General features: G+C 45.5%; 1 protein-coding gene across 1 annotated transcript in view; it reads left to right on the forward strand.

Moving 5' to 3' along the window:
- HAPSTR1 (HUWE1 associated protein modifying stress responses) overlaps positions 1-19,928 on the forward strand; it is a 30,758-nt gene extending 10,830 nt beyond the window's left edge. Inside the window, exon 4 of the mRNA XM_075317908.1 lies at positions 17,287-19,928. Within this exon, the coding sequence (XP_075174023.1) occupies positions 17,287-17,531 (245 nt within the window). The 3' untranslated portion in view covers positions 17,532-19,928. The remainder of the gene's footprint in view (positions 1-17,286) is intronic.
- Positions 19,929-24,700: the final 4,772 nt, after the last annotated feature.

Here is a 24,700-nt window from a genome sequence, read left to right on the forward strand (position 1 = left end):
ATTGCTTGATCAAATCTGTGGCAATAACGCGACCTACTAGCCGCATAGTTACCGGTGTGCTGGTGGGAGGGAGAAAATGATCCACTACAATAACCATTTTGTTTTTGAAGACTTGTCTAAAGATGAGTAGTGGCAGATTGCTTTAGTGTAAAGACTAACAAGTTGTTGTTTCATCGAGTATTAGAAAATACTAATCTCAGAGAAGGGTTTATCAGTTTAATGTCTAGGTTCACACATTGCGGTTACTAGGAATGAGTTGGCCACTGGTCTAACTGATAGCTTTACATGCAGATGGTGCACATGGTATGTTTGCCCTGTGTGTACTTGACGTTGCAGCTCTCAGTTGACTGGCCTCTTTTGCTCTGTGGTTTGGTGCTGTAATGTGTTAGTCTGCTTCATAGGTCCCAGATAGCGGCCGACGGGATTGCCAAGTAACTGCAAATTAAAGGGGTTGTCCAGTGTAAATCCTAAAGTCTGCAGTCAATCACTCAGTGCGTGTGAGGATTCACAAGTCTGTGTTCGCCTTTGATCAAGCCAGGAACAGTGGTCATGTGGCAGCGAATATGTGATATGCACACTGTCAGAATCCAACTAGATGGATGCTCTAAGTCTATTGAGTGATGCCATGTACATCTAGTCTGAATGTGGCTTGGAGAATGAATGTCATTCAATCTGCCATGTGACGCCATTCCTGGCTGATGCTGGTGAATTCTCCCAGTGCATAGTGCGATGTGAGGACTCAAGTCTGCAGTCTTGGAGTACCATGCAGTGACTGCAGACTTGTGGATTTACAGCGGACAATCCCTTTAAGGCCTCTTTTTTACTCGGACGTATAACACACATGGTTTGCACTGTCCGTGGTGTAGGTGTGTGCGTGCTGTTAGTGTGCAATCTGTGTGATCTCCGCATAGCACACGGACAGCATGTACTTGTATGCCCACTTGTCTCCGATGCTGCTGCTTCCGGGCCCATAGTGTAGTGAACATGCATGAGCATAATGAGGGGGCCCAGAAGCAAGTGACAGCAACATTGACGACAACCACACTGAAGACAGGTGAGTATAGCAAATAACTTTATTATAAAGACATGTGTTATACATAGTTATTTAGGTTGGAAAAAAGACCTAGGTCCATCTAGTTCAACCTTCCTCCACCAGTTCTACATTTGGTCACTTAGTCATTTATAACCAACAATGTTATCTGTACTGAGGAAATAATCCAGCGCTTTATTAAAAGCTGCTATAGTGTCTGCCATTACTAACTCTTGTGGTAGGGCATTCCACAGTCTCACTGCTCTAACTGTAAAGACCCCTCTTTATTTTTTTTTCAGTATGGATCACATTGGTGCTGATGGAGTAAAATTGACATGTCGCCGTGTTGAAGACACAGACGTGCACAGACTCATTGATTTTAATGGGTCTTCTTGTGTCAGTGTCTCTGCTACGTGTGAAAACTGACGTCACACGTACCGGAAACCCTGATGTGACGGAGATCTAAGTCAGTGAATTTCTGATGTCAATTGAAAATCATTACAAATGGCTTCCTCATTATTAGAAGCCCAACAGCTTTTGCAAAACTAACCATTATAAGTTACCAATCAAGACTGTAGATTTGTGCTGCCTATTCCGCAGACAGCATGTATCCGTCACTGGCTGCATTATTGCAGCTGTTTTATGTTGAAACACTGCAGCCTTTCAGAGAAGACATACTTTGAAAGACAGTCTGGGACAACGTCTTGGATGACTAGTCTGCTGCTGGTCCCTAGTGGCTTCTGCCGCACACTCCTAGACTGACAGGAATCTACCATCAGGTTACCATTTTTAAAGGGAACCAGTCACCAGATTTTACCCTATTAAACTGAAAGAATCCCTTTCTGCAGCTCCCGGGCTGCATTCTATGAAGGGGCACCTTGGCCCTGACTCCCCTTCCAGACCCCAAAAAATAACTATAAAACTTGGCCGTTAGGTATGCTGATTACCTGTGTTGGCCAGATGGGCGGGCTCATTTTCTGCTCCTGTTCCCCCCCCCCCCCCCCTCCAGCCGCTGATCGCCGTCCTCCTTCCTTGATTGACGTGATGACTCCTTTGTCATCCTCGTCGCATTTTCAAATCTCGTGCCTGTACAGTTAGGTCGGAGCGCGCAGGCGCAGTTTGCTCTGCCATATTGCGGGCAGAGCAGAAAACAGCTGCCCTCTCTTGCACCAGTGAGCTAAATGCGCAAGGAGCGAGATTATGGTCAGCGCTGTGCATGACCTCACAGCGCCATCCTCGTACCCGGCCATAATCTTGCGCCTGCGCATTTAGTTGCTCACGTCGGTGAGCTATGTTTTCTGCTCTGCCTGCAACATGGCAGTGTGAACTGCGCCTGCGCGAGCCGACCTAACTGTACAGGCGCGAGATTTGAAAATGCGAAGAGGAGGATGACTGAGGGCGTCATCTCGTCACTCAAGGGAGGGCGGCGATCAGCGGCAGGAGGGGGATAAAGGAGGAGAAAATGAGCCCACCCATCTGAGCCCCACAGGTCATTGGCATACCGAACGGCCAGGTCTTAGTTATTTTTGGGGCCAAGGTGCTTCTTCATAGAATGCAGCCCAGGATCTGCAGAAGGTGATAGTTTAAAAGGGAAAAATCTGGTGACTGGTTCACTTAACTAACCATGCAGTGTAAACCGTTGCCACTTTAGCACAGTACCCGCTTGTCAAGCACCCACCTGAAGTCCTTAAGATTAAATGTAAGGAGCAAGGTGTGTGCTACCTTCTGGTACTAAAGTGTGTTTGAAACCTCTTTATAGGAGAAACAATAGTCACATGATAGAAAAACCCCTTTGTATATGAGATGCGTACATGGGTTTCATCATGCTTGCATTTGTATTGGAAGTTTTTCCACTACTAATTTAACCCCTTCTCATATGACCTAACTCTTCCTAATAGTTTTCCTAGTGTTCTTCTATTACCTGCCCTGCTGCTGTAAGCCTATGTCTGTGTGGCTTCTTTATTCCTCTGTTGTGATGCACCAAGGCTACTTTCACCTACGGACTGGACTCTGAAGCACTGAACAGCCCATGTCACCGGTGGGGAGGTGTTGCCCCTCTGTGAAAGCAATCTGAGCACCCACGTTCAGATAAAACCACTCTCCTCTCCATCATACTGATGTGGAGCACCGTCCCTTCAGCTGATGAGCGCTGCAATGTGCTGATCATTTAGAAAGTATCACAGGGCTTGACAGCAGAAGGGACGACATTTCAAAGCTTCAGCAGTCAGTCTGCACTACGCATGACCAAGCTTTGTATTGTGCCTTCTGTTGTCAAGCCCTGTGATATACTTTGTAATAAGCACTGCGATGTGCGGCTTATCAGCTGACGGCACTTCAAATCATAGGTGGGATGGATTCAGAGAGGACTGCCCAGACTGCTGTCACTCACCGAGGCCTCTGCTCCCCCAGTGATGTGCGCTGTTCAGTATGTCAAAGTCCTGTCCCAGATCGGAAGTAGCCTTGTTGCATCACAGCAGAGGAATAAAGCAGCCACACAGAGAGAGGCCTAAAGGAGCAGGTAATAGCAGTATATTGGGAAAATGATTATTAGGAAGAGTTAGGTCATGAGAAGGGCTTGAATTATTAGTACGAAACCAGTTTAAAAATCACAAACGTTTCATTGCAGTTCAATGGCTTTAAGGCAGTATTCTTGAGGAGCCCATCCAGCTGTACTTAAATACTGCCCTTCCGTTCTTTCACAACACTTCTGTTCATGTACTCTTGTCTGCATAGTGTTAATACTGGACTCCAAGTGGGCAAGCGGATGTCTTGTTACTTGTGATAGGAGACAAAAATGGCTTCTTGTGGTTCCTGGACAAGTTATAAAGATCTGTATGCACAAGATGTAGACAAAGTACATAAGGTGTTGTCCTAAGGGGAGCCATGAGCATGGAAAGCTTTCTCACATGACTTGCAATGTCAACCTTTTGTTAACTTTAGTATAAAATCGGAGACTGTACAAAATACCTTTGCTATTCTAAATCTACATATTCTAGTTGGGGCCTTCATCAAAGGGACCCGTCATGTCGTTTTATTTTATTAAACTGCTGGCAATGTGCTTAATGATGCAATGTGCATCACAATACACAATTTTTCATTGTTTTTTATCTTAAAAAAAAAAAAACCCCAAAATAAACAAATTTTTTATATGCTTAGGTGAATGTGGTAAATACCTATTTTAGGTTTTTGTTTCAGCCACAGGGGTGATACTTGCTAAGGATCTGTCACTCGCATCCCCAGTATTGTAATTGATTACACCACAGGTCCTTCAACATCACTTCTCTGCTGAGCTCTTCCCATTACGATCACATGACCATGACATCAGCGCAGGTCCTTTTGGGGACATAAGTTAAAAAAGAATACTGCTTGAACTTCAGTGACAGTGATCCCAGCTAAAGTCCTGCTCCTATGACTGAAAGCTAAGGTACTGTGTTTTTTGGATTATTTTTGGATAAAATGCACTTTTACTCCCAAAAATTTGGAAGGAAAATGGGGGGGGGGGGTGAGGGTCTTATAATCTGGTTGTAGCTTTCTGGATGGGGGGAGAGAATGGTGGAGCAGGGTCAGATGTAGGTGGCAGGAGAAGTGGTGCTGTGGGTGTCCCAGTGACGCAGGAGCCATCCCCAGTGATTATAGAATGTCGGAGGTGCAGGCTTTAGAGAAATGGCGCCCAGAGTTGGTGTGTGCACAGATTGAACTCTCCGGGAGCCGAGAGCTCATCTGCGCATACGCCGCCTCCAGCCCAATGATCTTCCAGATGGGGACTTGAGAAAAATAACACCTACGGTGGCGCGTGAGCAGATGAGATCTCTGCTCTTCATTAAACAGAGGGCTCAGTCTGTACAAGCGTCGACTATGGTTGCAATTTCCTTAAAGCCTGCACCACCAACATTTTGTTACCTACAATCACCAAGGATGGCTTCTGGCTCACAGTGCTGGCAGAATAGCAGACACCTACTGTATGTACTTCACCTACTACCTGCCTTCTACCCTGCTCTACCAGTGCTGCCGCTCCCCTCCCCCCAATAAGATGAGACTGACCCATTTTCCCAAACTTTTTTTTTCTTTAAATTTGGGGTGCGTCTTATAAAACAAATACGCTGGTTACTATGTTCACCCAAGCATATAGTCGTGTTGTGTTTTTTTTTTTTTTTTTTTTTTTTTTAAGAAAACGGTTAGTGATGCACATTTTATCATTTTGAAACAATGGAAGTTGGTTTAATATAAAAAAGACAAAACAGGTTACTTTTAACCCCTTAACGACCGCAGGCAGTATTACGTCTTAGCATTCAGTGTTTATCTCCCCCAGCTACTGCCGGCAGCTGGGGTAGATCGGCGTACATGTCAGCTGATTTGTACAGCTGACGTGTGCCTGCTAGGCATGAGCGGAATCTCTATCAACCCCTGGCTTTTATTTATTCCCTTAAATGGCGCTGTCAATATGTGACAACGATGGCAATCTTGCTATAACATTACTCACAGGCAGATACCGGAAGTCACATGACGTGATCACGTGGATCCAGTGGTTGTCATGGTAGCACAGGGTCATGTGATTACTCCTGTGCTCACATGACTCAGATCCTGTAAGAAGCAGCCGAGTACTAGCTGTTACGAGATGATGATTTTTCCCAGCCTGAGTGGTGCTCTGATCTGGAGAAATGAATGAGTGATCAGACAGCTAATCATTATAGCCTCCTAGGTGGACTAGTAGAATAAAAAAAAGTTAAAATTTTTTTTTGAAAAATTAAAAAAACCCACGTTAAAATCACCCAATTGAAGATTAAAGGGTTAAAAAAAATAAAATATACACACCTTTTGGTATTGCTGCGATCAAAAACGCCCGATCTAGCAAAATATAAAATCGATTAATCTGATTGGTAAACGGCGTAGCGGCATAAAAACAATTCCAAACGCCAAAATGACGTGTCTTGGTCACCAAAAATTTTGCGCAAAATGCAATTAAAGGCGAGCAAAACGTAGCATCTGTGCAAAAATGGTACCGTTAAAAACGTCAGCTCGAGACACAGAACAAACAGTCACTGAGCCATAGTTCCTGAAAAATGAGACCACCAGTCACGGAAAGTGGCGCAAAACGTACACCACTTTTTTTTGGACAAACTTCTGTTTTTTTGTTTTTTTTTTGTTCTAACTCTTTACATAAAAGTAAACCTATACATATTTGTCTACAAAGTCGCACCGACCTGAGGCATCACATCGATCAATTTACTTTATTCAGTGTTCACTATATGGTATCTCAAAACCAATACTGCAATCGAATTTATTTTGTTGCAATTTTTCCGCACTTGGAATTTTTTTTTTTTCGTTTTCCAGTACACTATGGCAAACCTCCATGGTTTCATTTAAAAGTACAACTTGTTCATATTGACTGAAACATAAGTTATGTCTCGGAAGAATGGCGAAAAAAATAAAAATTGAAACCGCGAAATTGGTCGTGAAGGGGTTAATGGTGCTCACATTACTTATTCCAGGTAGTCAAAACCAGGTTTATCAATCTGTGTCTACAGAAATAAAAGGGAACCAGTGGAAGTAACATCCTAAAGGCCACATCTCACTAAGCGGACATCGCTGCTGAGTCACGTTTTTTGTGGTGCAACAGCAATCTTGCTAGCGATGTTGCTGTGTGTGACATCCAGCAACGACCTGGCCCCTGCTGTGAGGTCGCTGATCATTGCTGAATGTCCTGGACCATTTTTGCTCGTTGCTCTCCCGCTGTGAAGCACACATTGCTGTGTTTGACAGCCAGACAGCAACGATCTGAATGAGCAGGGAACCGGCTTCTAGAAGCTGCGGACGCTGGTAACAAAGGTACACATCGGGTAACTAAGCAAAAGCTTTGCTTGATTACCCGATATTTACCTTGGTTACCAGCGTCCGCAGCTTCTAGAAGCCAGCTCCTTGCACACGTAGCCAAGGTACACATCGGGTAACTATAAGCAAAGCGCTTTGCTTAGTAACCCGATGTGTACTATTGTTACCAAGCACAGTGTCGTTACACGTTGCGTTAAGCCAAGAGCGAGCGAGCCACCATAATCACCGTACACATCGGCACTACCGCCCCAATCATCATCACTGCACACGCAGGCACGACGGCACCCATAATCACCAGACACACTACCTCAGTAATGTCCCCGCTAAGGGCTCTTCTCCACTGGCGTTTTTTTTTAATCACAGCGATACGCGGCTCAAAATGTGAGTAGAGTATCCTGTGTGTGATCTGCGTACGGTGTTTTGTTTTTTTTGTTTTTTCCCCTCACATAGCATCCGTATGACATGTGAGCGTCATGCGAGTGCTATGTGAGTTTTTAGGTAAGCAGCGTCAGACTGGCTACAGGAGAAATCTCCTGTAAAACCAGTCCTGGCCGCGGTTACCTGCACTGAGCTCCGGAGCTGTAACCTGAGCTCCTGCGTTCTGCCTGATCTGTTTGCAGCTGTGCTGACCTGAACAGCAATTGCTGGGGAATCCATCACTCGGTGCTCGCTGTTCAGGCTGCACTCTGGAGCTCAGGTGACTGCTCCGGAGTGCAGTGCACGTAACCGCGGCCAGGACTGGTTTTACAGGAGATTTCTCCAGTAGCCAGTCTGACGCGGTATGCAAGTGTCAGGATCCGTGTGACATGCGTATGCCACCCGGATTCTGACTTTTTTTATCTCACCCCCATAGAATTTCATGGGGGTGAGAGAGCTGAGAATCGCTGATGCAGCGAACCGTGTATAGACATAAAAAAAACGGGTAAAAGGAGACAGCCTCATAGGAAATAATTACACAGATTTCAATCCGTTTTTTCAAGTGATTGAATTTTGAGAAAAAAAACGCCAGTGGAGAAGAGCCCTAACAGTGCGACTCACTTCAGTTGCTGTGTGGAGCTGACAGGGCGGCGGTGTTCTATGGCAGCTCCTGTCTGCTTCCGATGTAGCAGAGCTGAAAGCGTCCTGGGACCTCGTTTGGATTATGTTGGACCTAGAGGGGTTTTTGGAGATTAATAAAGTGGTGAGAGGTGAAAATTTATTGTACTGCACGATATAGACCCACCCACTAGTGGCTGTGATTGGTTGCAGTCAGACACCCCCACGCTGAGTGACAGCTGTCTCACTGCAATTAATCATAGGCGCCGGTGGGTGGGGAAAGCAGGCAATATGAGATGGAATAATGAGTGGCCGGCATTTTCAAAAGAGAAGCCGCCGCCAGAGCAGTGTGACAGCCGTGCAGCGCCGTGCCCGTGATTGAGTATGACAGAGAGGGTGAGAGGTAGAGACCAACAGAGATCAGGAGTAATTTTAAACGATTTAGGCTATGTGCGCACGTTGCGTACTAGCCCTGCAGAATTTTCTGCAGCGATCTGAAGAGCACATGTGCGCTTCAAATCGCTGCAGAAAATGTCCGTAGAGAAAAAAAAAAGCCGATTCCATGTGCTCTGCCTGCAGCTCCTGCCATAGACAGAGCGGGGGCTGCATGCAGAGCGCACGGAAGAAGTGACATGTCACTTCTTAAAACACAGCGCTTCGGGCAGCAGCCGAAGCGCTGCGCTCTGAGACGCCACGTGCGCACGGCCCCTGCACAATCTCCATAGACTGTGCAGGGGACGCAGGATGCATGCAGTTACGCTTCGCTACAAAGCGCAGCGTAACTGCATGTATTTACGCAACGTGCGCACATAGTCTTAGATCGTTCTGCTGAACATGCGGAGCATGCTCAGTGGAACGTGACTGAATCAGTCAGCGGATTCTGCCGCTTAGCGCATAGCGGCGGAATCCGCCAAGGTGCGTTTTAACGACACCAGAAACGCTACATGCAGCGTTCCATCCGCCCCTTGCTGCATCAAAATAACGACTCAGTGGCAGCCAGCAGATGCAACGCAGACACTTGCGTCAGTGCGTCGCCAATACAAGTCTATGGAGAATAGCTCAGTGAACGCAAGTGTGAAAGTACCCTTAATGAGACTTTACACTGAGCCGAGCTTAGTCAGTGTGCAGAAGATCAATTAGGCTGGGGCCAAACTAGCATTACTGCAAGTGCATCGTATGACCCCGGCTCCCGCTGTGCTGGAGGGTAAGCAGAGTGTCATGCCACTGATTTCGACCCTGCGATCGCAGCACAACTGCGGAGGAGAGGGAGGGACTAATTTCCCCAATTATCAGCTGATGCGTCTATCGCACTGCATTCCAGTGGGTGCGATTTCTCTCGCACCCATAGGCTATTATGGGTGTGAGAAAACTAATCTGATTCCGCTCGCAGCATGCTGCAATTGTTTTCTTGATCTGATTACTGCTGTGAAAAAAAATCACTCATGGGAGCGACTCCTTAGTCCGTCCTACCCCCCCCCCCCCCGATTGCCCGGCTTTTGTGACTGCCGATGGTAAAACTGTAAAAAAAAAAAAAATCCGGATCTTTGTTTTGCAGCATCAGTTGTGACAGGTGCAAACAAACAATAAGTGTGACAGTAGCCTAGCATTTCTCCGAGTAGAATGTTTTTTTTTTTTTTTTTCAGGACAAGTCTGTACTTTTCAGTGACATTATTCATTTTACCACGATGTACTGTAACTTTGGCATAAACTTCAAGTTTGTAGAGTGAAGAAACACCCCCCCCAATTCTGCCAATTTTTATTTTTTTTTTGCTTTGCGGAAAAATGGCCGTGAAGTGTGACTCTTATACGTACGATTAGAGAAACCACACATCAAGATTATTATTTTAGTGGTTGAAAATAAAAAATGTTAAACAAAAAAAAATTGGGTATTGTCGCCATTTTCCAAGACCCACCATACCATACAAAATTAGAGATCTGTCTGATCAATGTTAATCATAGCTGTCTGTTTTCCTATTTAAGCCCGTTCACAGGCTGGTTTCAAAGGGGCTGCACTGAAAATGATGCGCTCCCATGCTGGTGTGTTAAATCACGCTGTCGGTTTGACAGAGGATTTAACAAGTTAACAGTTGCGAGTGGAACTCCGCCACGCCCACAATTGTTAGCGACAGGTCCTCTTCATAAATAGAAAAATAATCAAAATATTGCTGCTACCCCCCCTCCTCAAAGTGATTAACCCTTTAACGACCCATGACGTACTGGGTACGTCATGGATTGTGTGCCGGTAAGCCCCGCCCCCTGCCGCCGGCAGGTGGCGGCGATCCGCGCACATATCAGCTGTTATCAACAGCTGACGTGTGCCTGCTAGCCGCGGGTGGAATCGCTTCCACCCGCGGCCATTAACCCCTTACATTTCGCTGCCAAAATCTTGGCAGCGATATGTATATGGGCGCCGCCATGACAGTCACTTACCCCGCCCCACCGGAAGTCACGTGACTTTCGGCGGTTGCCATGGTAGCACAGGGTCATGTGATGACGTCTGTAGCTAACATGACTCACTTCCTCTCAATGCCGGAATACAGCCGGCATTGAAAGTGAAGCAGCAAATCTGCAGTTCTCAGCTCTGTAGCTGACATCTGCAGATAGTGCAAAGCGATCGGATTGCTATAGCCCCCTAGGGGGACTAGTAAAATATAAAAAATGTTTTAAAAAAATAAAAAAAAAATAAACCTAAAAGTTCAAATCACCCCATTGAAAATTAAAGGGTTAAAAAAATAAATACACATATTTGATATCGCCACGTTCAGAAATGCCCGATCTATCAAAATATAAAATCAATTAATCTGATCCGTAAACGGCGTAGCGGCAAAAAAATTCTAAACGCCAAAATTACGTTTTTTGGTCGCTGCAAAATGCAATAACAGGCGATCAAAATGTAGCATCTGCACAAAAATGGTACCGTTAAGAACGTCAGGTCGAGACGCAAAGAATAAGCCATCACTGAGCCTCAGATCCTGAAAAATGAGAACGCTACGGGTTTTGGAAAATGGTGCAAAATGTGCGCCACGTTTTTTGGACAAGCTTGTGAATTTTTTTACCCCTTAGATACAAGTAAACCTATTCATGTTTGGTGTCTACAAACTCGCACTGACCTGAGGCATCACATAGATACCTCAGTTTTACCATATAGTGAACAAGGTGAATAAAATATCCCAAAAACTATTGTACGATCCCACTTTTTTTTGCAATTTTTCCGCACTTGGAATTTTTTTGCTGTTTTCCAGTACACTATATGGTAAAACTTATGGTTTCATTTAAAAGTACAACTCGTCCCGCAAAAAAAACAAGCCCTCATATGGCAAGATTGATGGAAAAATAAGTTACGCCTCTCGGAAGAAGGGGAGCAAAAAACAAACGCAAAAACGGAAAGTGCCCGGGGGCTGAAGGGGTTAAACACTATTTTCTAAAATTGTTTCTATAAAGTTTTGTTTGGTTTTTTTTTAACATTTTTGTATTGCTGGAAAAAAAAGTAATCATGCCCAGAGAATCATTCTACCTGGTCATTTTTAATCATACAATGATTGACGTAAATACTGCCCTATTATGATGGAATTATGTTTATTCACACCATTAAATTGCACCCTGTGGAGGGCGCAACTTCATATTTCACTGCAGTTTGTGGGAAAGCAAGAATTTACAACTAAATGTCTCTGCAATGTGAACCATAAGGGGAGCCTGTCAGGTCGATGGGACATTAGTACCCCAGACTAGTCGCCCCTGAGGGCAGACCATGACTTCCACAAGCCGGTGTCCTCGCCAGCTGCCAGAAATGTTGTGCTTGGGTGTGACTCATTTTGGCAGCGTCACTGCGCTTCTGAAGCCGGGTGTATGTGTTTTGGCTGCAGAGATGAGCACTGCTCAGGATTGGAAGAATATTTTCTGCACTGCTCAGTGCACCTCTTGGATCCAGGATACCTACACCCCACTTCAGAGAACTGTACGCATGCACAAGATTTCACTGCAAGGATGCTGGTTTGTGGTAGTCGTTATCATTCTCACAGGCCATAACATTGAACGAGTGCCGTCTAGTCTGGGGAAACACTGCCGCTTTGACTAGTTTTTATTTCAAAATCTCCACAGCTCTGCAAAAAAAGATCAAAAATTCATCTACCACAAAACATAAAGCGTGCAAAAAGCAAACGTCATAGTTCCATCAACACAAATAAAAATTGTATATGTACTGGAAAATGGCTACACCAGCTAACAGTCCTAATTTTTTTTTCTTATTAAACCCTGGCCGCTTTTTTTTTTTTTTTTTTTTTTTTTTTTTTTTTTTTTTGTTGTTTTCGTCAATCGTGCCCTATGAAAGCTTATGTTTTGCGGGACGGGTTGTACTTTTGAATTTAACTATTAGTTTTACCATATAGTGTACTGGAAATCAGGGAAAAAAAATCCAAATGTGGAGAAACTTTTTTTTTTTTTTTTTTTTTTTTTTAAGTGGTGAAAAAAAATTAAAGTTTACAGAAAAAAAAGTTAGCGCTGTTGCCATTTTTCCAAGACCCATAGTGCTCTAATTTTTTAGGATGTGAGGCTCAGTTTCTGCTTATTTTTTTTTGCATCCTGAGCTGACCTTTTTAATACACCATTTTTGTGCAGGTACACAATTTGCTGCTTGTTGCATTTTAAAGAAATGTTGCGGCGACCAAAAAGATGTACCGTATTTTTCGCTTTATAAGACGCACCGGAATATAAGACGCACCCCAAACTTAGACATAAAAAAGGTAAAAAAAAGAAAAATGGGGTCCGTCTTATACTCCGGTGTTCTCTTACCGGAGGGGGGCAGCAGTGGTGGTGAAGCGGGGTCACAGGAGGCACAGGTTGTGCTGGCAGGCGCGGCAGGTCAGTGGCAGCGGGGTCCGTGGTTGCAGGTGCCGTGGTTGCAGGCGCGGTGGCGTCCGCGGTGGCAGGATCCGTGGGGTCCGTGGTGGCGGCAGCAGCCGTGGCGTGTGAGCCGTGCAGCAGGCCGGTGCAGTGAGTGTCCGCGGTCCCGGTTCAGTGGTGGGAGCGGCGGCGACTGCTCAGTGGTGGCAGCGGCAGGGACTGCTCAGTGGTGGCAGCGGCAGGGACTGCTCAGTGGTGGCGTGTGTCCGCGGTCCCGGTTCAGTGGTGGCAGCGGCGGCGGCGGCTCAGTGGTGGGAGCGGCGGCAACTGCTCAGTGGTGGCAGCGGCAGGGACTGCTCAGTGGTGGCGTGTGTCCGCGGTCCCGGTTCAGTGGTGGCAGCGGCGGCTCAGTAGTGGGAGCGGCGGCGACGGCTCAGTGGTGGAGTGTGTCCGCGGTCCCGATTCAAGTAATGGCGCCCGGAGCGACGCATGCGCAGATGGAGCTCTCATCCAAGGGCTCCATCTGCGCACGCGCTGACTCCCGGAGCAGCGCGTGCGCAGATGGAGCTCTCATCCAAGAGCTCCACCGGCGCCATCATTTGAAAGTGGGACCGCGGACAACTGGTAAGCTGCACAGCCGCCCGCCCCGCATGCACAGAGTGGCAGCCAGCAGGCTGCCCGCCCACCCCGCGTACAAGCCGCCGGGTACCTGTGCTTGCGTGCGGTGGCAGCCGGGTACCCATGGCTGTGTGCGGGCGGCAGATGGGTGACTGTGTGAGGGCGGCAGCCGAGTACCTGCACGGGCACCCGACTGCCGCTCGCACACAGCACCCGGCTGCCGCCCGCACACAGCCATGGGTACCCGTCTGCCACCGCATGCAAGCACAGGTACCTGGCTGCCGACCCCACACAGCACCCGCTGCCGCCCGTACACAGCCACGGGTACCCGGCTGCCGCTGCATGCAAGTACAGGTACCCGGGCGCTTGCATGCAGCCACAGGCACCCGCCCGATCGCCTCAGACAGGACCCCCCCCCCCCCCGCTACCGCTTTATAAGACGCACCCCCCATTTTCCTCCCAAAATTTGGGGAGGAAAAGTGCGTCTTATAAAGCGAAAAATACGGTAATTTTTGCTTTGTCTTTTTTTTTTTTTTTTTTTTTTTTTTTCTCACTACGCTGTGTACCGATCTGATTTTTATATTTTGATTGGGCATTTCTGAACACAGCGATACCAAATGTGTTTTGTGTTTGTTTTTTTTTTTTGTTTTTTTTTCTTCAATGGGTTGAATGTACGTATGTATAATTTATTAGTAGTCCCCCTAGGGGACTTTATCACTACACGGTCTGATCACTAGTTAATTTCTGCTGATCAGAGCATAATCACCCTGATCAGCAAAGATGCTCACCTCCTAAATGCTTGCGTTTTTTTTTTTTGTTTTTTTTTTTGAGGGGGCTCTCGCAGGAAGTGAGTCATGGCGGTGGTGAATGGTGCTATCTCAACCCTTTAAATTGTGCTGTCAGTGTTTGACAGCGCGATCTAAGGGATCTGCAGGTGGATCTCTAATGGGTCTGCTAGCTACACGTCTGCTGATCAGATCAGCAGACGTGGGGAATACCTCGAGCTCGCCACCGTAGCCCACAGCAACCAGAGGGAGGTACCAGCATGTCCTTGGTCTTTTAGAGATTCAACTTCTTTCATTACTTGAAGTATTAACATACATGATATCACTGTAATCATACTGAACAAGAGAATCATTTTCATGGTTTTACTGCAAAATGATTGCAATGCCCAAAAGACCTTAAAGTTAGGTGTGTGTTTTTCCCACCCCCCCTTCTCTCTCCAGCAATTTCACTGCACTTGGAATTTCTTCTCATTCTCCTGTATATTGCATGGTAAAATTCGATGGCTTAGTTAAAAAGTACAAAATCCTTGACACAAAAAACAAGGCGGTGTACAGGTGTTTGCATAAAGCTTAAAAGAACTTGGAAGACGGGGAAATAAAAACTAAAGCCTTCTATAGACTGTGCCGGACTGACTTTCTGGCTGCAGAGTGATTTTGAGAATCGGGGCATGTGCGTATTGCATACAGTTACGCTGTGCTCTGCACCGCAGCGTAACTGCATGCGTCCTGCGTCCCCTGCACAATCTATGGAGATTGTGCAGGAGCCGTGCGCACGTGGCATATTAGAACGCAGCGATTCAGCTGCTGCCCGAATCGCTGCGTTCTAAGTGACATGTCACTACTTCCGTGCGGTTTGCATGCTGTCTATAGGGAGATGCAGCATGCAGAGCGCACGTTCTCTGCCGGCACCATGCGCTTCAGAACGGAGCTTTTCAGCTGCGCTCTGAAGCACACCTTTTAGGTGCGGTGCAGAGCGCACACGTGCGCACATAGCCTCACTCAGTCCACATGAGTCTGTGAGTTAGATTCTCCTAGATCTGTCACTTTCCAGTTCCTTTCAGCTGATTTATGACCACAGACCACATCAAAGTAAGATGTGCAGAAATACCAAGCCTGTAAAAGCCAGAAGATGGCTAATGAATTTTAATGAAGTCCAGTTTGCAAAAATGAATTTTAGCACCAACATTAAAGGGAATCTGTCTACAGGTTTTCTGAAGACAGCATGCTGTAGGGGTTAAAGCAGATTTCAGCCTCTTTTTATCAAGGTCTGTGCTGTTTACCTCCAATGGTGGTTTTAAAACCAGGACCCTATTGCTTGGACTCATTATTGCCTTGTTCCTGGTAGTGTGACACTCAACACCCCCCCCCCCCCCATCCCCCGTGATTAGCAGCTCACGGTCTATAGACAGTGCATATGGAGACCCTGGTGCGGGTGGGAGTAGGTTTCTCAGCTCTGCTGCATTGCTAAGTCTAAGCACCCTGACTGTCGGAACAGCTGCACCTAGTGAATGAAGTGATGCACTGACATGTTCAGCCACTGTAAATTGTTGGGGTATGTGCCCACGATCAGTGTTCACAGCGTTTTAGACGCAGCATGCTTCAGAAATCCGATGCCCACTGCACATGTGCGGCACGCAGTGAAAACTGACCTAAGGTGTGACTTTGAGGCCGCAGCATGTCAATTCTTTGCTGGCTTGCATTTGTCCTCCGTAGGGAGAACACAACAGCGAGAGACTGCAGTGCATGCAACCCTGACCATGGGTATGAGCAGCTGTAGGCTCCTGCCATCTCTTGTGGAGGAGATTCGCGGCCCCGGAGGTCAAGAAAATACTTTTCGTGGGCACTTACCCTTAAAGTGCCCATCTATCATGTACAAAAGTGTCTCTGATAAGTCATTCTGTGCTGACAAAGTCCAGGCGCTCATTGTTTCATGGCGGGGCCAGTCCTTTAAATGCAACTTCCCACCTGCCGGTGTTCCCTCTATCTGCCCTTCTCTGGCTCTATGAAGACAGAACTGTCAAAGTAGGGGGAAAATAAGCAGGTGGTTTTAAAGGATTGTCCCCGCCATGATACACGATTTCTGGGCCTGGTTTGAACAGTCATTCTGTGTGAAGTGCCGTTTTTAAAGTTAAGTTTAATAGATTCACAAGACCAGTAACTGACCTGCACCGTACTAACGAATGCTAATGCTACCTCTATTATAAAGGCCCCGTCACACTAAGCAACATCGCTGCTAACGAACAACTTTTGTGACGTAGCAGCGATGTTGCTAGTGATGTGGCTGTGTGTGACATCCAGCAACAACCTGGCCCCTGCTGTGAGGTCGCTGGTTGTTGCTGAATGTCCTGGGCCATTTTTTAGTTGTTGCTGTCCCGCTGTGAAGCACAGATCGCTGTGTGTGACAGCGACAGAGCAACAACTAAATGTGCAGTGAGCAGGAGTCTGCTTCTGCGGAGGCTGGTAACCACAGTAAACATCGGGTAACCAAGAAGCTCTTACCTTGGTTACCCGATATTTACCTTTGTTACCAGCCTCCGCCGCTCTCACTGTCAGTGCCGGCTCCTGCTCTGTGCACATGTAGCTGCAGTACACATCGGGTAATTAACCCGATGTGTGCTGTAACTAGGAGAGCAGGGAGCCAGCGCTAAGCATTGTGCGCTGCTCCCTGCTCTGTGCACATGTAGCTGCAGCACACATTGGGTAATTAACCCGATGTGTGCTGTAACTAGGAGAGCAGGGAACCAGCGCTCAGTGTGCGCTGCTCCCTGCACGTGTAGCTGCGTGCGCTGGTAACCAAGGTGAACATCGGGTTGGTTACCCGATATTTACCTTAGTTACCAAGCGCAGCATCTTCCACGCGGTGCTGGGAGCTGGTCACTGGTTGCTGGTGACAGCTCACCAGCAACTCGTGTAGCGACGCTCCAGCGATCCCTGCCAGGTCAGGTTGCTGGTGAGATCGCTGGAGTGTCGCAGTGTGACATCTCACCAGCAACCTCCTAGCAACTTACCAGCGATCCCTATCGTTGTTGGGATCGCTGGTAAGTTGTTTAGTGTGACTGGACCTTAAGTCTTGTCCAGGTGAGGTGTATAAATGATGCTCTGTATAGGCAAAGTGATATTGCTATGTTACAATTGTTTTCTTAATTGCAGGTCTGAGTGGTGCAATGGCTAGTATAAGTGTTCGCTCAAGTACTCCGGGCTCCCCCACCCACGTCAGTGGAAGTTCGAACACCAGCCGTAGGAGAAATGGACTTCTCGATGTCGATCTGAATACTTTCATATCGGAGGAAATGGCACTCCACTTGGACAATGGAGGCACTAGAAAGCGTACCTCAGCCCAGTGCACCAACGTCATTACAGACTCGCCAACCAATAAACGCAACAGAATGATCTAAACCTACAAAATTGTAAAAAAAAAAACAAAAAAAAAATCCACCATGCTGCTTGAAAGCCACTTTATCCTCAACATACTGTCTGAAAGGAACCATCTTCCCTTCTTCACTGTCCAAAACAAATGAATTCAGCGATTGCCATAAAGAAGTTGTGAATATTACAGTAGATGCATATTGGCTTTCTATGAACGTTATTACACTTACAGAACATCTGAAATTGTGTAGTATATGGGAAGATCATCCTAGGTGAACATCAGTCCATTAAATGCGAAGTGACCTTACTTGTATTTGCAAAGGGAAAGAAAACATTACTTTTTTTTTTTCCTCCTTTCCCCTCCCCCTTTCCTATGTATTGCTTAAACAGTATTGCCATGTAAATTTGCCTCGTCCTTCAGAGGACCTCCATCGGTTGTGTAGGCTTCCATTGTGTTTTCATACACTGTGCAGATCTTTCCTTTTCAGAAATTTTGGTTGATTGTGTACAGCGGCGCTACGACAGTCACACAATGAATCCATCCAACTGACTCTGTATCTTAGCGCCCTGTCATGCCAATATCAACTTTTCCAAATTCCTATTCATAGGCTTCAAAGATGGTCAATTAAAGCATATATATGCTCTTATTTCATGCTTGTCGTACCCTTGTTAGGCAATTGTAACTGTATAAGCCACACTAACCCCTAAAAGAAAACCCCAAACTTTCTATAACCCCCTCCCCCTGTACATTTTTGGTCAATAGTGTATTTATTCTGTTAACGGAAGGTATATTCTCCCTGTTTTCCTTTTGTGACTTTTCTTTCTATCCAGACAGACGTTATGCCCCCAAACTACATGTAATGAGCAACTTAGTCATTGGGATTTGTGTTGAAGTATTTTCCTTTTGTAAGCGATAAGGTGACGACCCGTTCAGTGGTATTTCTTCGTGTCTCCGTGGCATGCCATCCGACACATTTGAGTGCTTGCTGCAGCTTCATTCTTTGCCCTAGACTGCACAAGGTTGGTTTGAATGGTCTTGAGTAAATCTTACAAGAACTACCCAGTTTTAGATCTATTCCTAGCGCTTAAAATCTCCCCTTCCCATGTAAACGGTATTTAGGAAGGATAAGCCGCCATGTCCATTATTTACCTGTGTTAAAGCTTACAGTTGGAATTGAACACTAGGCTCTGTACTGAAAGACGGTACTGTACCGCTTTGCAAGTAGCTCAGTTATGCCCCAAACAGAAGGTTCCTCCTATGTATTAAGGGCCATTCACACATCCGGATTGTCAGATCCAATGCACTCCAGTAGTGTGATACAGTACATTGGCAGAACGGCAATGTCCGGGTCACATGACAGCATGTGACTGGAGCTAGTCGTGCTGCCAGTGTACTGTATCACTGTACTGGAGTGCGTCGGATCTGGCAATCCGGATGTGTGGAACGGCCCTAATTTGGTGCACAGTGTAAACACATTGAACTTATTCCTGGCCACTTGATAAATATCCAGCTTTGTATAATGTTGAAAGAGAAGAAAAAAATATTGATCTGTATAACTTTTTGTATTATTGGGAATGTTATAATTTACAACCAATCATGCAGAATCATTTGGCCTTAATCTGCTGTTATCTGACTCCATGTGTTTAGTCACCAGACTTCATCCGTGACATTGTGTAAAATGAACTTCATTTTTTATGGCAATAAAGGCACTCCTGCGAACAGTGGTGAAATGGTCTGATAGTTGGGGGATGGGAGACCAAAAAACATATTTGGAGTGCCTTATATCGTGACCTTGGATGAGCTAATGTGCATGTATTCATGGGTAAGGTATGTGTATCCGTGCTGGTTATTGGTGACTACAAATCATGGCTTGGCGGGAATGCTGAGCCGCGTCATTTTTTGAAGTTCAGTTATTTTTACATGACTGTGGTGACAATCGCCTGTGCAAAAAATCCCCAAACAAACAAGCTTGTCTTATATTTTCTTAATTTATGTTTATTTAAAGATTGTTTACCACCTCAGCACTTAGGGTGCATTAAGTGAAAAGGTTCTGCACCCCACATCTTGTCCGTGCAATGTTCCTGAAGTTACATGAATGAATTGCTGCTGCCAAAATGCGTATGAGCGCCCATCTGAGGTCATACTTATATGTGCGGGCTTGAGGTTTGCCACTTTCAGAGGGTTGTCGTGTCGAGACAACAAGTATAATGGAAGGGCTACAAAAACGAATTCTTGGTGAAAGCATCAGACGCAAGGCCACTGTTTTCCACCGATTTGCTTGGGACGTGCCAAGTATAAAAGCCGCCCTTTAACATTGACTGAGCTGTGTTTAATAAAATGCCTTTTTTTTTTCCTTTTGACAAATTTAAGTAACACTTGTGGATTTGACTGCAAATTTTAACTAATAAAACTCCACCATTAACAACCTTGTGGTGCCTTTTTACACTCTACCAAAAGTCAGGTGAAGGCTTCACATTTTTAAAGGGGTTGTCCACTACTTTTACATTGATGGCCTATCCTTATGATTGGGCACCAATGTCTGGCTGGATTCCGACACACCGCATCTTCGCTGATCGGCTGTTCTTGGTCTCTGCAGTGGAAGCAGGCAGCCAGAAATGCTCCGGCAGCTGATGGCGGCTGGGTACTGCACATACGCCTCCCATTCAGATCAATGGGAGGTTGATAGCGGCCGCATACTGCATTTGTGAGGACGGATCAGCTCTTACTGAGCATTTTAGGCTGCCACTGGCAGAAAGGATAGCTGATCAGTGGGGAAACTCGGGTCATCAATGTCTAATCGGCCATCAGTGGACAACTCCTTTTAAAGGGAGTCTGTCACCAGGTTTTTGCTCCCTCATCTGAGAGCAGCAAAATGTAGGGGCAGAGATCCCAATTCCAGCCATGTCACTTACTGAGCTGTTTACTGTCATTTTTGATAAAATCAATGTTTTCTCTGCTGCAGATCTGGCAGGTATACAGAGCTTATGAATATGCTGGACTACCTGCAGCACACAAAGTAGTCCTCTAATCTACTGCTGTTTTTTTTTTTTTTTGTTTTTTTTTCTTCAAAGCTACACTAAACAGCCCAATAAGTGACACACTGCTGGAATCAGGATCTCTGCCCTTAGATTAGGTGGGAAAAACCCGGTGACAGATTCCCTTTAAGTCAAATGTGGGTAATTCTGACACTGTAATCCCCTATTCATTCTTGTACTTGGTGCCAGCAGGTCAAATAAAGTTCGTTTTCTGGCCCTGAGTCGTGGAATAGCTACCGGGTTACCTGTATCACAGTAGTATTGAATGCCTTAGGGCCCGATCTTTACCCATGTTTCACAATGCTGTGGTTTGTTTGTTTTAACTTGTGGGTAAAGTTTGGTAATTTTAGTAATGAGTTATTCAGCAAGAAAGAGAATGTTGATTGAATTGATAGGAATATATTGCACTATAAAAGTGCCTTGTGAAAATATTCACCCCCCCACCCTTGGCACTCCTTGTGTATTGCTACCTAATCACCTAGAATTTCAAAATGTCAATGTTTTTTATATTGTATTTTATTTTTTAAATTGTGAAGCAAACTAGGACAAAATAACTGAAAACCTCAGTATACATAACTATTTACCCCCCAGAAGTAAGACGTAAAGCCTCCTTTTGCAGCAATTACAGCTAAAAGTCTCTTTGGAGAAGTGTCTCTGCGTTCCACATCTTGCAATTTTGATTTTTTGCACATTCCTCAAGGCAAAATTGCACCAACTCCTTCAAATTAAGGTACCGTCACACTAAGCGACGCTCCAGCAATCCCACCAGCAACTTGACCTGGCAGGGATCGCTGGAGCGTCGCTACACGGGTTGCTGGTGAGCTGTCACACAGGCAGATCTCACTAGCAACCAGTGACCAGCCCCCAGCCAGCAGCGATGCTGCGCTTGGTAACTAAGGTAAATATCGCTTAACCAACCCGATATTTACCTTGGTTACCAGCACACACCGCTTAGTGCTGGCTCCCTGTACTCCTAGCCAGAGTACACATCGGGTTAACTACCCGATGTGTAGTCTGGCTATGTGTGCAGGGAGCTGGCACTGACAGCATGAGAGTGGCGGATGCTGGTAACTAAGGTAAATATCGAGTAACCAAGGAAGGGCTTCTTGGTTACCCGATATTTACATTGGTTACCAGCATCCTGACTGCACATCCAGTTGTTGCTCTCTCGCTGTCACACACAGCGATGTGTGCTTCACAGCGGGAGAGCAACAACTAAAAAATGGTCCAGGACATTCAGCAACAACCAGCGACCTCACAGCAGGGGCCAGGTTGTTGCTGGATGTCACACACCGCAACATCGCTAGCAAGTCGTGCCTCAGCAGTGATGTTGCTAGCAATGTTGCTTAGTGTGACGTGGCCTTTAGATTATAATCTGGTGAACAGCAATCTTCAAGTCTGGAGATAGATTATCTATTGGATTAAGGTCTGGGCCTTGACTAGTCCACTCCACTCCAATACATTTACACTTTTCACCTTACACCACTTGAGAGTTGCTTTAGCAGTAGCTTTGGGTCACTGTCTGTCTTGTTGGCAGGTGGACCTCCGTCCTGGTCTCAAATCACTGACAGGCTGAAACAGGTTTTGCTGAAGAACATCTAAACATCAGTATTTAGCACCATCCATCTTACCACTGGACAGACATTTTCCATGTTCCTGCTGCTGGAAAACATCCCGACAGCACAATGCTCCCTCCACAATGTTTCACTGTGGGGATGGTGTTCTTGGGGCGAAGAGCGGTATTGGTTTCCAAACAGTCAGTTTACTTTGTTGGCCAAAAAGTACAATTTTGGTCTCATCTAACCACAGCACCTTCATCCATACATTTGGGCAGTCTCCTACATGTGTCTTTGGCAAAAAACTTTTGGCAGGAAGTAAAGGCTTTTTTTTTTTCTGGCCACTCTTCCATAAAGGCCAACTCAATCAAATATATGGCTTATTGTGGTTCTATGGACAGATACTCCAGTCAAACTGAACAGTGAGTTTAATTTTGTATTAAAGATACTTGATTTCATAATCACTATACAAAAATAAAAGCGACACCTTCCCTTTAACAACGGACAAAGTGCTGTTTTCCCCATTGACTTGCATTCCACACTCTTTGGAATGAGTACACGAGTAGTAGACAGTACTTGTTAGGAGTATAGCGAGTATGAATTGTTAGGAAGGCGTTTCAAATAGCGTGTGCAATGAAAGTCAATGGGGAAAAACTTAACAATAACCCGTACTATTTGTGCGAGTATTGAATAGTGCAGAATTTGGATTATTTGTTACATTGCGAGTTTTTCCCCATTGACTTGTATTACACATGCTATTTGGAACGAATACGTGAGAATAGTACTCGTTATGAGTATAGTGAGTATGAGTAGTTAGGTACTTGCTCAACTAAGATTAAAGTTGTATAAGCAGGGATTAGAGCCTTAAGGCCACGTCTCACTAAGCGACATCGCTGCTGAGTCACGTTTTTCGTGACGCAACAGCGATCTTGCTAGCGATGTCTCTGTGTGTGACATCCAGCAACGACCTGGCCCATGCTGTGAAGTCGCCGGTCGTTGCTCTCCTGCTGTGAAGCACACATGGCTGTATTTGACAGCGAGAGAGCAACGATCTGAATGTGCAGGGAGCCGGCTTCTGCGGACGCTGGTAACCAAGGTACACATCGGGTAACCAAGCAAAGGCTTTGCTTGGTTACCCGATATTTACCTTGGTTACCAGCGTCCGCAGCTTCTAGAAGCCAGCTCCCTGCACACATAGCCAAGGTACACATCGGGTAACTATAAGCAAAGAGCTTTGCTTAGTAACCCGATGTGTACCATGGTTACGAAGCACAGTGTCGTTACACGGGTTGCTGGTGACTGATCTCTGATCGCTGTGGAGATCTGCCTGTGTGACAGCTCACCAGCGACCAAGTAGCGACGCTCCAGCAATCCCTGCCAGGTCAGATTGCTGGTGGGATCGCTGGAGCTTCGCTTAGTGTGACGGTACCTTTACAGTACTTGCTACTGAAACCTAAAACCAAAAATCCTTTGTCAAGGCTACATGTATTCTATTCCTTACTATTATCACTGTTTGCTGCATTTACTGTAGGGATAGTTGCTGGAAGGATAAATTTGGCTTACAATCCTGTAGGCAGGGCTTATAGTCTTACAGTCCTTGCTTCTGCACTCTCAAACTAAAAGTCCCTTGTCAGTGCTACATCTATAAAATATAAAGTTTGCAGGCATACACCATTTGCCTACTTTATTATGCGCAAGGTGGGCAAGGGACGGGGAAATGGGCGTGCTGTGGTTGGTGCATGCTGAGGCCGTGGGCCTGTTTGAAACTGACTTCTATGGGAGCACAAAAACACGCTCATCCATGAGACCTATTTATCACGAGTCCCTCCTAATTTTTGGCAAGCGTTGTTCATAGTGCATGTGCCTGGTTTCACTTTCAGGCCCGGCCCAATTTTTTTCCCCTTTTGACCAGTGTGCCATTGGGGTTATAACTCTAGAACGCTTCAATGGATTGCAGTGATTCTGAGTTTTTTTTTTTTTTGACATATTGCTTCATGATAGGGGAAAATTTAGGACGATATTGTTTCTGAAAAAAAAAGTGAAATTTAGCAATTAAAAAAAAAAAATTTCAAACTTTGAATTTTTTTTATGCCCTTAAACCAAAGAGTTATGTCACACAAAATAGTTAATAAATAACATTTCCCACATGTCTACTTTATATCAGCACCATTTTTTTTTAAACATTTATTTTTTGTTAAACCTTCAGTCCTATCAGCAATGTCTCATTTTTCAAACAAAATTTACAAAACCATATTTTTAGGGACCATATGACAATGATTTGAAATCGCTGTGAGAGATCTAGGTGAAAAAAATACCCAAAAGGTACACTATTCTAAAAACCGCACCCCTTAAATTCTCAAAACCACACGCAAGAAATTTATTAACCCTTCATGTGCTTCACAGGAATGAGTGCAAAGTGGAATGAAAAACAAAAATTTACATTTTACCTGAATATGTTTTAGTCCCAATTTATTCACTTTTACAAGAAATTGAATGACAAAATGTACTTAAAAATGTTACCCGGTTTCTTCTGAGCATACCGATACTCCACATATGGTAAAAAAACTGTTTGGACAAACAGGTTTGCTCGGAACGGAAGGCGCACC

This window comes from Anomaloglossus baeobatrachus, chromosome 7, assembly GCF_048569485.1.
Source record: "Anomaloglossus baeobatrachus isolate aAnoBae1 chromosome 7, aAnoBae1.hap1, whole genome shotgun sequence".
Lineage (NCBI taxonomy): Eukaryota > Metazoa > Chordata > Amphibia > Anura > Aromobatidae > Anomaloglossus > Anomaloglossus baeobatrachus.